The sequence below is a fragment of the Echinops telfairi genome, unplaced genomic scaffold (genome assembly GCF_000313985.2).
Source record: "Echinops telfairi isolate 266 unplaced genomic scaffold, ASM31398v2 ScPeMD7_3533;HRSCAF=4204_1, whole genome shotgun sequence".
Lineage (NCBI taxonomy): Eukaryota > Metazoa > Chordata > Mammalia > Afrosoricida > Tenrecidae > Echinops > Echinops telfairi.
Genome location: NW_022107432.1, coordinates 13,225,264 through 13,242,374, shown reverse-complemented (window position 1 = coordinate 13,242,374; position 17,111 = coordinate 13,225,264). Strand labels below are relative to the sequence as shown.

The 17,111-nt window shown below is 42.6% G+C and overlaps 1 protein-coding gene across 3 annotated transcripts in view; it reads left to right on the top strand.

Moving 5' to 3' along the window:
- The window catches only part of EFHC1 (EF-hand domain containing 1), a 60,494-nt gene that overhangs the window by 21,002 nt on the left and 22,381 nt on the right, over nt 1-17,111 (top strand). For 2 of the 3 annotated variants that reach the window (XM_045294896.1, XM_004696357.2), the window contains exons 3-6: nt 8,037-8,324; nt 11,145-11,294; nt 12,448-12,640; nt 16,516-16,736. In XM_045294896.1, coding sequence (XP_045150831.1) covers nt 8,037-8,324; nt 11,145-11,294; nt 12,448-12,640; nt 16,516-16,736 — 852 coding nt within the window. Of the gene's footprint in view, nt 1-8,028; nt 8,325-11,144; nt 11,295-12,447; nt 12,641-16,515; nt 16,737-17,111 lie in introns of all 3 variants that reach the window. The other variant, XM_045294897.1, reaches the window with a different exon arrangement.

Below are 17,111 nucleotides of genomic sequence, written 5' to 3'. Positions count from 1 at the left end.
AATAGAGTGGGGAAGCATGATGAGGTCGTTTATGACTGTATATGATAGGAGAATATATTAGCCTCCTTCCCTTAGTCTTGAAGTAACCGCAAGCCTTTCTGAGTTCAGTGGCATTCCAAGAACTTCCTGGGTATTAAGAGACTTGGGTTCTAATTTTCCTATCTAGCTTAGTGAATCTTTTAGAGACTCATAATCTCTAATTTCCTTGTCTGTGTAATCAGAAGATTATAATACATAATAACTAAAACCTCATCCAACTCTAAAATCCCATGAAGAATACATTTTAAAAACAGTAATATATGCCTTTTCCCTTCCTTTCTATGTAATCACCTAGGTCTTATCCTACCGAAGGAGTCCCAGTGGTGCTGTGGGCTAAGCAAGATCGTCGGTTCAAACCCACCAGCCCCACCTCGGGAAAAAGATGTGTCTTGTTCCCCCACAGCTTGTAGTCTTGGAAACTCTGTGTTGGGGCACTAGGAGTTGGAATCGACTCAATAGCAGTGGGTTTGCCTTGGTTTGGGGTTAGTCTATGTAGAAATTCTGTGTGTTGAATTTGGATAGTCTGTGATTAGATCCCACCTATCCCACTTGATTTTCAAGAACCAATGTGACTCATTGAACACTACTGACAAAGACCTGAGAAGATAGGGGATGGCATCAAGAACATTACACATAAAGAAAGAAAAGGGACATGTGTTAGACGGGTTTTCTAAAGAAACCAAACCAGGATACTTATGATTATAGATAGATAGATAGATAGATAGATAGATAGATAGATAGATAGATAGATAGATAGATAGATATAGCATGAAGTAATGTAACAGCTAATTAGTCCACACAGCAGTACAGAGGCTCAGTTCAACTCACTTCTGTGGAACAGTTAATATACTAGAAGTCCTTCAACTCAGGAGGGTTGCTGGGTCCAAGGTCAAGGAAGCAGACAGCTGAGTCTTCCTTAGAGCAATGCCGGAAGTCCAGCCACAGGCAGAAAACAGCAAGGCAGGTCACCGCAAGTAACCAGCAACTCAGGAGCTTATCGAAGCAAGCCTGGGTGGGATATCAAACTCAAGCAATCAAACAACAGGATCTGCCAGCCTCAAGCTCAAGCAATGTACACACCAGCACATGGTGAAGCAGGTCTCAAAGGAGCCTCAAGTTCTAGGGACACGATCCACAGGTTGGCTGTCCCACAGATAGTATAGCTCACAAGTTGAGGCAGAGAACTAGCTAAAGCAGCTGCATGCTGGTCTGATTACCAGAGAGAGAGAAGGGTGGACCTTGCTGGGCCATTTATCTCTTTGCCTTCCAATCAAACTGTGACCTTATTAATCCCACATGTTCCTATTGGCCAGGTTGACACAATAAGCCTACCTATCATAGGTCATTAAAAAGACAGCAAAGAAAGAAAAGATCAAATTGAATGTCAGAAGAGACTCTGAAATGTTCTCTTAATCATAGAGTAGCTAAGGCAAATGGAAGAATTGAAGTCAAAGAGCTGAACAGAAAATGTCAAAGGGCAGCTCCAACAGACAAAGTGAAACATAATGACATGTTCAAAGACCTAGAGTTAGACAACCAAAAAGGACACATTCAGCATGTATCAGGCTGAAAGAACTGGAGAGCAAAAATTCAGATTTCAAGTTGTAATGCTGAAAGATCCTATAGGGAAAATATTGAACAATGAGGAAGCATCAATAGAAGATGGAAGGTAAACACAGAATCACAGTACTAGAAAGAACTAGTCAACATCCAACTATTTCATGTGAGGTATCATATGATCAAGAACTGATGGGAGTGAAGTTCAAGAAGTCCATGGTGTACTAAAGAAAATAGCAAACAACACGGGTCCAGGAATTGATGGGATTCCAGTTGAAATGTCTCAACAAGCCGATGAAGTACCACAAGTATGTACTCAAGCATGCCAAGAAATGTGAAAGGCAGCTGCGTGGTCAACTGACTGGAAAATATCTGTGTTTGTGCCAATTCCAAAGAAAGGAGACACAACAGAATGTTGAAATGATTGTACAGTATCATTCATATCACATGGCAGTAAAATTCTGCTGAAGATAATCCAGCAAACTGTTGCAGCAGTAAATTATCAAGGGGCTGCCAGACATTCAAGCCAGATTCAGAAGAGAACATGCGTGAGGCATATCATTGCTGACACCGGATTGATCTTGAGGTTTACGTGTGTTTTATTGACTATGCAAATGCTTTGACTATGTGGATCATAAGGAGCTATGGATAGTGTTGAGAAGAATGGGAATTTCAGAACACTTCATTGTGCTCATGCAGAACCTTACTTACATGGATGAAGAGGCAATTGTTTGAACTTAACAAGGAATATTGCATGGCTTAATATCAGGAAAGGTTTTCCAAAGGGTTGTATCCTTTCACCAGACTTAATCAATCTGTATGCCAGCACATAATCAGAGAAGCTGGACTCTATGAGGAAGTTAGGATTGGAGGAAGGCTTATTAACAACCTCCAATATGCAGATGACAGATAATTAAATAGTCCTTTTTCTAGGTAAGTAGCCAAATATGCTATATTTAGTAATCAGTTACTTATTTTCCTTATAGATTCCAAAAGTGCTAAAATAAGTATTAAAGCCAAAATTAAGTTGTAGCTTATGTCATCATCCTTCTTTGCTTCAAAATCAAATTTGGGATTTTTATTAAGTGCTTGTGTAATTACAACTGAGAGCTATTGGTACACAGAGAAAGATTAGGATTAATCTGTTTTTTCGTATGTTTGTTTTTAAACATCTGAATGGTCACTTGGATTTATAAAATAATGCAAAAATCTGCTCACATGCACATCCTCACACTCACCCACTCATCCCCTCCTGCCTCCATCCAGAGGTAGGTCTCTGCTGTCACGGGTGTTTCCCTCTCCTCCTATCAGAGAAAACAGACCAGACCGTAGCAACAAGGCGTGCCTACGGCTGCTGAATCTTTGATCTCCTTCCCTGCTTATACTGCCTGTAAATTTGGTGACCTCATCCAGACTCATTCTCCATGGTAATGAGCTCTCCCCTGAGTTCCAGATGGACACATGCAACTGTCTATTTGACGTCCTCTGGAACATCTACTGCCTCAAACTCCTCATTCTACCCTCTCTCACAATATTCCCACTGCAGTCTTTCTCAGGTCACTGTGAGGCAAGGCCCTCTTTCCAGAGGCGTTGGCCCTCAAACTGTGGATTCATTCTTGACTCTTCATTTTCTCTCATCGTTCTCATTTGACGTATCAGGAGATCACTTCTCTTTACCTCCAGTATGTAACCAGAACCCAACTATGTCCCCCTCTCTACTACTACTCACGTTGAAGACACTATTGTCTGGCCTGGATTATTTTAACAGTCTTCTAATTGGTCTAGACTAGCAGTTCTCAACCTGTGGGTCGCAACCCCTTTGGGGGTCGAACGAACCTTTCACAGTGGTCACCCAATTCATAACAGTAGCAAAATTACAGTGATGAAGTAGCAATGAAAATACTTTTATGGTTGAGGGGCCACCACAACATGAGGAACTGTATTAAAGGGTCACAGCATTAGGAAGGTTGGGAACCATTGCTCTAGACAATAGGTGCAGGTACAGGAACAATTGTGAGGGTGGCTCAGGACCAGGCAGCGTTTCGTTCTGCTGCGATAACATATGGGTTGGAACTGGCTCGACTGCACTGAACAGCAACAGTTGGCCTCTCTCTCTGTTTTTTCACTTGCCCATTGTCTTACCTTTGAGAACAACAACCTGTTTTCAACACAACAGGCAGAGTAATCATGAACGCCTCAGACTGATCATGTTGCATTCTGTATTCCATCTCGTAGCATTATATTCAAGAGCTCCCTTTATTGACATTTAGGGCATCATCAAAGACACTTCTCTTATTGCTTCTGCATGTGTGTGTTTTTAATAGTAACTTCCTATGCAGGTGTACCACGAAGACATTTCTCTAGGATTCTTTCCAAAACACCAATCTGAAATCTCAAATTCCCCTCGGCTGTATCAACTTCTGCTGACACTTAAATTCAATAAATCTAAAACCAAGTTCACCACCTGGCCTGCCAACATTATCTTCTGCTTTTTACATCTCCATTTCTCGGAGTGTACCCATGCTGTTCCCAGTACTGTGTTCTCTACCCCACACCTGACTCCTACTCTGCGAATTCCTCACAATCGATCCAATCAGCCCTTTCTGGTGCCTTATGACTCCGGATCTGGAGTAGTGCACGCCCTCCTCCACTGTAGCCTGCATAATGCTGTTGGATCTCCTTCTGCTCTGGTTGTTAACCATTACCTGTAGTCCTGTCCCGCCTTCCCCTCTGCTTGTTTAAATAATTCTCACTCCTCAACATGGCATATATCTATAATCACTCAGCTGAACTTCTCTGATCATATGAGCCCTCCCAGTTTCCTTGTAGGAATCACTCTGCGGTCAAAAGGAGCCCTGGTGGCCTAGTGGGTTCCATGGGGAGCTGCTAACTCTGAGGCCAGCGGTTGGAACCCACCAGCACTTCTGAGGAGAAAGATGAGGCTGTCTGCTCCTGTAAAGAGCTTAAGTCTGGGAAACTCAAAAGGGAAGTTATACTCTGTCCTACAGGGTTGCTATGAGTGGGAATGAGGACAGTGAGTTGACTTTTGAGTTGCTATTTGAAGGTATCCTGGTGACTCTGTCGGTAAGCATTAGACTGCAAATGGCATAATCAGTTGTCTATGGGAGAAAGAAGTAACTATCCGCTCCCATGAAGATTTACAGCCTTGGAAACTCTATCTAGTGTCACTATGAGTCAGAGTAGACTCCGTCACAGACATAGGGCCTGTTTGGTTTGGGTTTGTTTGTTTATGTTGTGCTGGATCCTGTCGAGTCGATTCCAACACACGGTGATCTCATATGACAGAGCACAGCTGTCCTAGAGTGTTTTACTTGGCTGCAATTTTTATGAAAACAAATAAATTGCCAGCTCTTTCCTTTGCAGAGCCACTGGGGGCTTTGAACTACTAATCTTCCAGTTAGCAGGCAAGTACTTAAGAACTGTGCCACTCTCTAGGAAGTACTTAGATATGGGGAAAGAACATTGGACTGTGGGTTTGTCATCTGAAATTAAATCCTCCCTTTGCCCCCAATGACCTGTATAACCTTAGTCAAGTCACTTTATCAAGCCTGGCTCTCACTTTCCTCGTTTGTAAAACAAAGGGGTTGAATGTACTGATCATTTCCGGTTCTACAATTTTGTGTGCTCATAACTCTGAAGCCCAAATTCAGCCCATTGCATGAGGGGGTTTCAAAAAGTCCATGGAAAAATAGAATGAAAAGATAAGGGGAATTTTCCACAAACATTCTGAAGCCTCCTCACAATTAAAGTATTGCAGTCATGTCTGCACTTTCCATTTTTTGCCACTGAGCTGCAGGACTGTTTTATCTTTTGCTTTTACCACGTTATTTTTCTCCTCTGAAACTTTCATTGCATTCACACACTATTTATTATGGATTTTAAAGTCATTATAGTCATATTTCTGTTCTAAAAAGCCAATTCTTCTATCTTTTGCATTACTTGCTTTTTCTTCTCTGTCTTTTTATAAAAGAGACCATTACTATTGGAAAGATCTATTCTTAGGGATTGTTCATTAAAATTATGCTTGGTCTGATGGTGCCCGGCTATCAAAAGATATAGCGTCTCAGGTCTTAAAGGCGTGAAGGTAAACAAGCAGCCACTTAGCTCAGAAGTGACAAAGCCCACATGGAAGAAGCACAACAGTCTGTGTGATCACGAGGTGTTGAAGGGATCAGGTATCAGGCATCATCAGAACAAAAAATCTTATCATAGTGAATGAGGGGGAGTGCGGAGTGGGGACCCAAAGCCCATCTGTAGGCAATTGGACATCCCCTTATGGAAGGGTCGCGGGGAGATGAGCCAGTCAGGGTGCAGTGTAGCAACGAGGAAACATACTACTTTCCTCTAGTTCCTAAATGTTTCCTCTCCACCCCCTTCCCCAACTATCATGATCCCAATTCTACCTGACAAATCTGGCTAGACTAGAGGATGTACACTGGTACAGATAGGAACTGGAAACACAGGGAATCCAGGACAGATGAACCCCTCAGGAACAGTGGTGAGAGTGGTGATACCGGGAGGGTGGAGGGAGGGTGGGGTAGAAAGGGGGAACCAATTGCAGGGATCTACATATAACCTCCTCCCTGTGGGGTGGACAACAGAAAAGTGGGTGAAGGGAGACATCAGACAGTGCAAGATATGACAAAATAATAATTTATAAATTATCAAGGGTTCATGAGGGAGAGGGGAGCTGGGAGGAAGGGAATAAATGAGGAACGGATGCAAATATTTTTAGAATGATGAAGGCAATGAATGTACAATTGCGCTTTACACAATTGATGTTTGTATGGGTTGTGATAAGAGTTGTAGGAGCCTCTAATAAAATGATTTTGAAAAATAAGATTCTGCTTGGTAAAGGAGCGGCCAGTGAAAAAGCAGATCTTCGTCGAGATGGATTGACCAGGGGCTGCACGAATGGGTGCAACCACAACAATTGAGAGGGTGGCACAGGCTGGCAGCAGTGCATTCCCTTGCACGTAGCATGGCTATGCGTTAGACCTGCCTCGATAGCTCCAACCAACGAGAATTGGTGTAATTCTTGCCTTCTGTGCATAGACCCGAAGGAGTGGTGCTGTTGAGTAAGTGTTGAACTGCTTCACCACAAGATTGGTGGTTCAAATCCATCAACCAACCCTTGGGGGAAAGATGAGGCCTCTGCTCCCATAGAGATTTACAGCTTCAGAGGTGCTGTGTGGGATCACGGCGATTGGAACTGTGCAACGGCAGTGCTTTGGGGTTTGGTTTGGATGCAGCAGAGCCAGGCTCCACATCCAGCCATGCACTTCTTCAAGCACAGTCTCGCTCAGCTGTTGATGGAGGCATGTGTGCTGCCATGGGGCTGAACACACTATTCCTTTGTCAACAACATCCCTAAACACCACTCCTTTTTCAGCAACATCTCTCATGGGCAGAATGACTTTGTTTTTCATCATGTAGCCGTACATGTATTTATGTCTGCATTTAAGATCCTCCTTGGTTTCTTCCTTTTATTCTGATAGAGATGCGAATCCATGCTCCGGCCTACTGGACAAACATGTCAAAGTTAATCCTAAAGCATCTCGACATGTGCTTTTTACTAGCGCTGGCAGAGTTTTAGAAATACAAAAGCGTTTATCACTGTGACTCTGTCTCAACCTTCCCCAGACTGAGGGTTTGCCCTCCACATCATGCATGTTTCTGTGCACAGAGAAAGTAACCTCCCTGCCCTCCAAAGGCTCTAGGATGAAGTGATCATTTGAAAGGCATTCATGTAAAGTCGGTAAGAATGACTGTCTTATAAGGGGCCTCTCTTCCAAGGAAGCAGTTTTCATCTCGAAACTGAAAATCACAGTCTCGTCCAAATTGTTTGCTCTTTCCATGAGCTCAGGGAGCATTTTTGACATAGAAGTGAAGCCAGTGGAGTTAAGATGCTTTAAACCATTGCACCGAGGAGCATGCTCAGTAAAGGGACTAGACTGATAAGAGTGTTTAGAGCAGACATCAGCAAGCTTTTAAAAAAGACCCAGACAGGACTTATGTGAAGCTTTACAGCCCCCACAGCCTTTGCCACAACTGCTTAGCTTGACCCTTACAGAGTAAAAGCTACCATTTAAAAAAGTGATTGTGTTCCAATAAAACTTTATTTGTGAATACTGGATTCAAAGTCATAGAACGTTCATGTGCCAAGAAACAGTACTCTCGTTATTCTTCCAACCATTTAAGATATATATTCCAAAACCATTCTAGGGTCCCAGGCATACAAAATGGGTGGTCTGGTGGATCTGGCTGATGGACCATCGTGTGCCAACCCATGATTTTGGAAATAAAAGTGGAGAGTATTCAGATCTTCCTGTGTGGTTCTCTTCGCAGGATGGTTATTTGATTGGTAAAATTATGAGAAATGACTACAGTACCATTCTCACTTCCTTTGAGTGTTACAGGTACTGAAATTTGATGCCTACTTCCAAGAAGATGTCCCCATGTCGACTGAGGAACACTATAGGATCCGGCAAGTGCACATTTACTACTACCTGGAGGATGACAGCATGTCCATCATAGAGCCTGTTGTGGAAAATTCCGGGATCCTTCAAGGCAAGTTGATCAAAAGGCAGCGGCTAAGCAAGAATGACCGAGGAGACCATTACCACTGGAAAGACCTCAATCGGGGAATAAACCTCACCGTTTATGGCAAAACTTTCCGCATTGTGGACTGTGACCTATTCACACAGGTATGCTATATTAGTTTGGAAGTTGTAGGCTCTGGTGTATCATTCTAATTTATAGAAAGATGTGTTTACCTTATTAGAGTAAGGAATTATCTAGTCTATGTGAATATTATATAGATTAACTTTGTATTTGCGTTCACTGATACCCATCAGCACTACATAGTGATATTTTCCCCCCAAATAATTTGTACATTCCTCTCCCACCCCCCACCACACACACTATCATGATTCCAATTCCACCTTACAAATATGACTAGACCAGAGCATGTACACCGCTACAGATAAGAGTTGGAAACACAGAGAATCCATGACAGATAAACCCCTCAGGACCAATAATGAGAGCAGTGATACCAGGAGGGGAAGGGCAAGATGGGGAAGAAAAGGGGAACCTATCACAATGATCTACATTTAACCCCCTCCCTGGGGGATGAACAACAGAAGAGTGGTTGAAGGGAGACTTTGGACAGTGTAAGACATGAGAAAAGTAATAATAATTTATAAATTATCAAGGGTTCATGAGGTAGGGAGAGGGGGGGAGGGAGGAGGGAAAATAAGGAGCTGAGACCAAGGGCTCAAGTAGAAAGCAAATGTTTTGAGAATGATGATGGCAACAAATATACAGATGTGCTTGACACAATGGATGTATGCATGGATTGTGATAAGAGTTGTACGAGCCCCCAATAAAATGATTTTTTAAAGAAAAAAATAATAATCCGTACATATTCACACAAATAAATATAAGTTCTCATCAGAGCCCAATCATTTGAAAAGAAACCAATTCTCACTCGAGTTTCACGTAAAGAGTAGAGAATGGAGCCACCCCTAGGGTGGGGATGTATGGAGGAGATATCGGGCAGTTGATAAGAAGTTAATCAAGTGCTGGGGGCACAGTGGTCAAGCTCTTGGTATCTAACAGAAAGGTCGGTAGTTCAGACCCACCAGCCACTCCAGAAGAGAAAGATTCGCAGCCCTGGAAACCCTGTGGGGCAGTTCTACTCTGTCCAATAGGCTGGCTATGCGTAGGAATCTACTTGATAGTAATGGGTTTGGTGTTTGAGTTTACAAAAATAGTTCTGCCCATGGATAACACATTTGAGCCTTAAAAAAAGGTGCTAGACTATATTTTCGATAGTATCCCATCCAAAGGCGTGTTGATCTCTCACTTTTTAGAATTCCCCATCAGTTTCAGATCTGTTGTACCAACAGTGAGACATTGTAAGATGCTCAGTGGGAGGTGTTACCTTTATGGTTGTGGATTTATCTTCATAGACGATGTGAATATTTTCAAATAGAGCATCAAGCAGTTGATCAAATCCAGTTATGTTAATGCTTGTTATTTGACTAGAGCTGGTTATATTTGATTATGGGTTTGACTGCAAACCAAAAGTTCAGCAGTTCACACCCGGCACCTGCTACTTGGGAGAAGGAAGAGGCTTTCTGCTCTCCAAAAGACTGACAGCCTCTGAAGCCCAAAGGGGCAGTCTGCTCTGCCCTGTAGGGTCGCTGAGTCAGTTCACAAGAGGCCTGATCATCTGGTTGAATCAAGAGAAGGGAGTAAACTATCACTGATAACTCAACCAGTAATCCTGCTAATCCATCATCTCAAGAAGAAGAGGAGCTCGTTAGTCTTTATCTACTGGTCAGCATTTTGATGGGTGTCATCATGTTTTTATATTGAAAAGATACTGGAAACTTCCTAGTAACACTGACAATATTAAATATTGAAGTGCATATTAAAATCTAGTAATATTAAAATCACAAAATAACTAGCAGCAAAGCTGATAGTAAAGGCAAGTATGTTGATCTTGAGTTCTTTATATTTTCTATTGACTTGTCCTAAAACCAACAGCACAATTCCCAAAAGGAACTGAGACTTTGCCTTAATTGCCATTTTCTGAACGTAAACAAATCCCAGAAAATTATACTTTTCTGTATTGACTATAAAAGAAGGTACAGTTTATTGTGGCATTTTTAAGAAGATGAAGTACCAAGTGTGAAAAGCTATAGTGACAGTGTAAATAATATTTATTTATTCATAATTAACAAGATCATATTAAATTCAGATACTTTCTTTTTTCTTGTGAGAGTTGAGCATCTGATTTCTCTTCGGCTTTGCTGAAGCGTTTTCTGGTCTTCAGTAGTCATATACTTGTTTTAATGAAGTTTCAATGAGAATGGGATGTCATTTGAACGGGGCCATTGTGTTCCTTGCTCCCATACCTAATGTGATTATATCATGTGTTGAAACTATGTTTAATTTCTGGATGTGTGAATGTAAGCCTTCCTAGACTTGCTCTGTAGTTTGGCAGCTAAATAAATTTCATTAATCTGAATTTATATTTTGAACCTGTTGTCATGTCATCATGTCTCCCAGACTCTCACTCTCAATGCTATCGAATCAATGCTGACTGGTAGCCACCCTACAGGACAGGATAGAACTGCCCCTGTGTGCTGGCTGGTGGCTTCAAACTGCCGACTTTTCAGGTTGCAGTCCAATTCATAACCACTAGGCCACCAGGTCTGTCTTCCAGACTAACAGTATATTGCCTAGCAATTTTATAATATGGATTGCATTAACTAAAAAAAACAAACTCACTGCCATGAGTTCCAACTCATAGAAACCCTACTAGGTAGTTATTAATTATGATCTACATGATACAGTTGGGTTAACTGGGGTCTTAGTACTCTTAATACATGTTTAAGCTTCAAGTTAATGGTTCACTTGGGAAGTAATATAGAAATTATGCATTTTTTTCATCATTAAGAGTACTTACCCTAAGAGGATCCAAGAAAGATGGTTATTATTAATTTTGAATTACACAGGAGTTTCTGGAAAGTCAAGGAATTGAATTAAACCCCCCCGAGAAAATGGCTCTCGATCCTTACACGGAACTCCGGAAACAGCCTCTTCGTAAGTATGTGACCCCATCGGACTTTGATCAACTCAAGCAGTTTCTCTCCTTTGACAAACAAGTAAGTGACCAAGCCATTCTGGTTTCCTGTGACATATCTATTTACTGACAAGCTATTTAGATCGATATCTGTTTTCAAATATTCCATCTAGAATTTAAGCTTTTGGATATAGTGGGATAGAAATAGAATACATGAATTATAGGCCAATGAAACTATCTTAAAATTATTATTTTTTCAAGTTTAAAAAATGAAGTAAATGAATATCCAAACTTCATGCTAGAGTGCCACAAAAGATTATGGAGTTAAGTCGTGTGAGTTCTACCAAACTTTAAAATTTTTAAATAATTTCCGAGCTACATCTGTTTCCATTTTATATTTCCAGTTCACCATTTCTTTTGCCCAAACATGAATTCCTCCCATAGAATCTGTGGAGAAACCTTCAATGAATTCTTGCAAAGTTCCTGGAATAAGTAGATACAGACTTCTATTAATAATTTCACAGAAATCTCACTGCTGGGGATTCCCTGCTAGACTTGATTTTGTTGTATAAGGAAGAACGTTCTGGGTATTTTCCAACTCCGTTCCAATCTTCGGATCCTCTCCATGTAGGCTGGCAGACCACCGTCTTCTCCTCTCCTTCCCAAAGGGAGCGAGGAAATGGAGAACATCACTGGCAACTTTCGGAGTCTGTTAGGAACACGACCATTTGGGTCCAGGTCATCTTCCGATCAGTAGCATGCTTTATACGGATCTTTTTATAGCAGTCATACACTTTATTCCACGCATGTGGAGACTAGCTGATACGATGGTGAAAGATGCCTGTTAAATAAGGCTGATTATGAAAGAATATTTTTCCATGTTAATTATATATCAAATACTGCGTATGCCTTTATTAATTCATGTAAAACACTATATAAAGTACCCACTGCTGTTTTGATTCAGCTTCTCTTTTCCCTGACTCATGTTTTGGATCAAAGTGAACTCATCTTTCTTGGCACAAACTTTACAGTGTATTATTTATTGATTTCCAGCTGGTACATAATTTCAATGTTGTTTCAGTGCCACATGAATTGGTCCTTTCCAATCCACCATCTGAGATGAGTTTATAGATTTCCCAACTAATCTTGACATCACTGTCTGATAGAGAAATGTCAAAGTAGCTTAGGCAACCTCTCCACCGGTTTCTTAAGTCACAACTTTGGGTTCTTCAAAGGTTCTCCGATTCTACGCCATCTGGGATGATACGGACAACATGTTTGGTGAATGTCGGTCCTATATCATTCACTACTATCTTATGGATGATACAGTGGAAATTCGGGAGATCCATGAACGGAACAATGGGCGAGATCCTTTCCCACTCCTGGTAAACCGCCAGCACCTGCCCAAGGTTTTGGTGGAAAATGCAAGTATGTTTCATTCAGATTGTCCTCGGATAGTTGGGACCTTTTGTGGATCTCAGAGGAGTTACATAGTCACGTAGGAGGCTCCCACCAGGACCTCTGAGGTGCTCAGAGAACTCCTTTCCCATACATCCCTCCTTACCTGCCCCTTGGTCCGGGCACATCTCAGAGATGGTCTGGTGAAGATGAGTGATACCTAGCTCATGGATGGCAGTGGGAAATTCATTTAAAGTATGGTAAGGCAAGACTGCTAAACTGGAGCATTTTAGTACACGTCTTTAAAAGAGGCCTGTTTTCATTCGAGGATATATGGGCAGCTAAGCATTAACTAACTTGCTTACCTGATGCTGTTTCTCTGCTCAATACTCTCTAAACAGGAAGTTTCTATGTGGGATCACTTGAACTTGGAAAAGGCTGGTATGTGACTCAGAGAGGTGGGGCCATCGTGTCAATGTCTGCTCTTTTGTTTTCTGGTTTAAAACAGGAGTGGGAATGCAACACCCTGCAATTGACATCTGCCTTCCTCCAGTGCTTCCCTGGGATAAGTGGGCTTATTTTTCTCACCAAAAATGTCCTCTTGGTCACATATAATGACATCTCTCCTGCTTGGGTGACTGACACAACTCTCTGAACACTTCCGTTCATTATTTTCTTTTTCTTTTTGCTGTGCTTTTGGAAACTAAGATATAAGACATATAAGGTATTGAGAAAGAGGATTGTCTAGGTGAGAGGTTATAAACAAATTGTCAGCATGCAGGCTAACTTCAGCCTACTCTTAGGTGCTCTTTGGCCTGCACAATGTTTGGAAAAGTTCAGTGTTATTTGTAGTCCAGGTGGCAGAAATTTCTGTCTTTGGGAGAGTAAATGGACAAAATCTGGAGGCAATATATCTTGTTTAACATGTTGTGGTAGTTAAAGCAATAAACTAGATATGCACAGGAAACAAATGGGTTGATCTTAAGAATATATAGTATATCATATAATATATAATCCTGAGTATAAAAAAAGAAGTAAATTGAGATGCATATGCTCATTGGAGTCAATGCCACATAACATATGTGCCCATAAAACTGAACACAGTCCTCAGAGAGTTAGGAATAGAATTCTCACATGACCCAGCAATTCCACTCCTAGATGTACACCCAGAAAGACTTGGCAGCAGGCATTCTGATGATGGTACACCCATGACCATTGCAGCATCATTCACACCAGCCAAAAAAGGGGAAACGGTCCCCACTACAGATGATGGATAAACAATGACCAGTAGGTCATTAAGACAGTAGGTCAAGAAGTATTGCTACAAAAGGAGAAACCTTTATTCACTCAAAATATCAACGTGTGAAAGCCTTCTTTCTCCACATACCCTTCATCGAAGTCTACATCCTTCTGAAGGAGATGCCTGCAATTTTCTAACCTCCCCAAAGAATGCTGTATCCTTGGATTTACATGGTGTCAAAACAGCAGTTTGGGCATCCTTAAGGAACACAAGTAATATTCCTTTTAAATGTTCTTTGAGTTTGGGGACCAAAAGGAAAGCTGAAGGGACAGGGTTTGGGATGTAGGGTGGATGGGGTAACATTTTCCAACAAAATTCTCACAGGACAGTGCTTTCGACCCGTACAGACTACGCAGGTACATTGTTGTCAGGAAAAAATATATCCTTGATGCACAATCCTTTCCTGGCCTTTTTCTCACCAATGCTGCATACAATAGTCTTAAAAGATCTTTCTAATAAGCACATGTGATGGTCTCCTGTCAGTTGAGAAAGTCCAGCAAGGTTCTCACTGCCATCGAGTTGATGCCAACTCATAGCAACCCTCTAGATGACGCCTGGAGAACTCCAAAACCCAGTTACCTAAGCTTTGGAGCTGATCACTCTGCCTTGCATTTAACTCGCCCAGCAGATCCCCTCAGAAGCCACTATCCTGATTGGACATTAAAAAAAAAGAATTCTAATGAGACTAAGAAAAACCTGGTCGTCAGCCATTCACTAACCACACAGACGCGTTCAGACACGTTGTGTTTGGAATAAACCTAGAGTGGCTCTGAGTTGGAACTGACTTGCCCACATGGGACAACAGCAGGAGGAATGCCCTGCAGCCCTGGTAGGGATGCCCTGGTCTGGTGGAGCTTGATTCACCTGAAGTGGAGCATCGGTCTGGAAAGAAGTACAGCCGGAGCATGCCTCTGAAGCCAGGGAGTGAAGCGTCTTGTCTCAGGCACTGTTGACCAGCCATCTGGAGACAGCCATCGTTCTTAGCAAAGAGGAAGACCCTTGATGAGATGGAATGGCGCAGTGACTGCCACAATGGCTCAAACAGCAACAGGTGTGGGGACGGCGCAGGGCCAGGTGCGATTTTCTCCTGTTGGACACGGGTCTCCATGGGTGGAAACTGACTGGACACCACCTACCAACCGCACAGAGAGATGACGTTCTGAGACGTGCCGCTCAGTGGATTCCATGTGCTACGGAGGACAAACAGTTTATGGCCTTACTTATAAGACAGATCTAGAACCTGCAAATGCCTCAAGATAAAAATGGATGAGTGTTTGCCAGGCGTGTTGGGGAGGGGGAAAGGATGCTATCTGTCTGTTGAGAACGTCTGGGAAGTGGACCATGGTGGTGGCGGCTGCACATCACGGTGCATTACATGTAAAATCTTTAAAATGGTCCATGTTTTGTTGTGGCTTCTTTCTGTTACCACAATAAAATCATAGAATCACAGTACACATGCAATCAAGCAAAAATAAAAAAGAAAAAAAAGGCACACTATCATGATTGCATGCCCGAGCAAGGAGATTAACGTAGGGAAAAGAGGCAAAGGGAAGTAAATATTAATTTATATGATTTTAAATTTAGGAGAGTTCACACACAAAAATGTAAGTTTCTTGGCTTTCTTGAGTGAATACAATCACTGGCCTTGCATTCTCAGACAGAAACCACTAGAGCCGTGCCTTAGCTTCCCATGGTCTGGCTGCTAAGTGCTCTCTGCCCCCACATTCCCAGAGGTCCATGAAACTGGCACTAATGTTCTAATCTTAGCCTGCCACCCAAATGGCTGAGTCCCTTTGAGACCTACGACTCTCTGTGTTGAAGTATTTTAATTCTTCCTCTCAATATAGTAGCTTCTTGTGCGCATCCATTCTCAGATTAGTAACTCTGGGTGATATTTGGAGCTGAATATGAAGGAAGACCTAACAAAAGCAGTCTCCATCCTGTTGACAGACAGAAACCCAAGTCCTCAGATTCTTTAGGGTACAGTCTTCATTCTCTGACCAAATAAAAGACTGTCCTCACTCAGGTTCTCAGGAGTACTTGCCTCCCTTAAAGTATCCGGAGCCTCCCCTCTTACTGTAGACCAGGGGTGTGCATGGCCTTGCTACCACGCAGAGTACGTTGGAAAGTGGATTATTGCAGATACAGGTCAGTTAAAATTCAACATCCGGCCATTTGACCTCCCTGAGGGCCTGCGTTAAAGTGTTCTCGTTATCACTCTCTCCTGCGTCCTCTTCGATTGAGGTTTTCTGAGTTATGCTTCGTCATTGTCGGTGGTGTTTTCGGTTGGTTTGTATGTTTTTCTGTGTTTGAAGTCAGGATAGGTAAGACTAAAGAAGCAGTAACTGGATTAATGGGTTTTTGCGTGTATGGCAGGAGAGACTGGGGGGAAATGGGAGCGAATAACAATGAGCACAAGAAAGAAGAGAATGTTCTAACACTGATGATGGTAGTCATTGTACAACGCCTCTTAATATTTGTGAACTATGGGATTATAAGATAGGTGAATTAGGTGTCAGTAAAACGGCTAGGAAAATAAAGAACACCTGCCTCGCCCATGCACTCACTCGCGGCTCTACTTTCTGCCTCCTCTATCTGACTTTAGAGAATTTCCCGCAGTGCGTGCTAGAAATCTCTGATCAGGAGGTGCTGGAATGGTACACTGCCAAGGACTTCATTGTCGGGAAAACGATCACTATCCTTGGGAGAACGTTCTTCATTTATGATTGTGACCCGTTTACACGACAGTATTACAAGGAAAAGTTCGGCATCGCGGACTTACCACACATTGACGTGAGCAAGAAGGAACCGCCACCTGTGAAACAGGTAATGGGGCCCTCCTGTGGGCAGGGTCAGAGAAGTCATCTTGCGGTGGAGAAACTTTGGGGGGAAATCCAATCAAATTAGAAAATGGACAAAGCAGGGCATCCGAGGAGCATTTGCAAGGCCTGCCCAAGCCTGAGCTCAGCCGGTTCGGCATGCCTGCCTCAGCCACGTCCTGGCCCAGGGTCACCGCCCCCAGGGTCACGCACCCCCCGGCCCCTCCCCGGTGTCATTCTGAGATCCCACACGTGCTTGCCCCAGTCAAGCTGCACAGCGCAGGTGCCTGGGAGATGCCATGCGCAGCAGGCAGTTCTGCCACAGGCTGCCCACCTTTGCCCTCAAGTTGCCCGATTTGCCAGGAGCTGTGTTGCAGCAGCA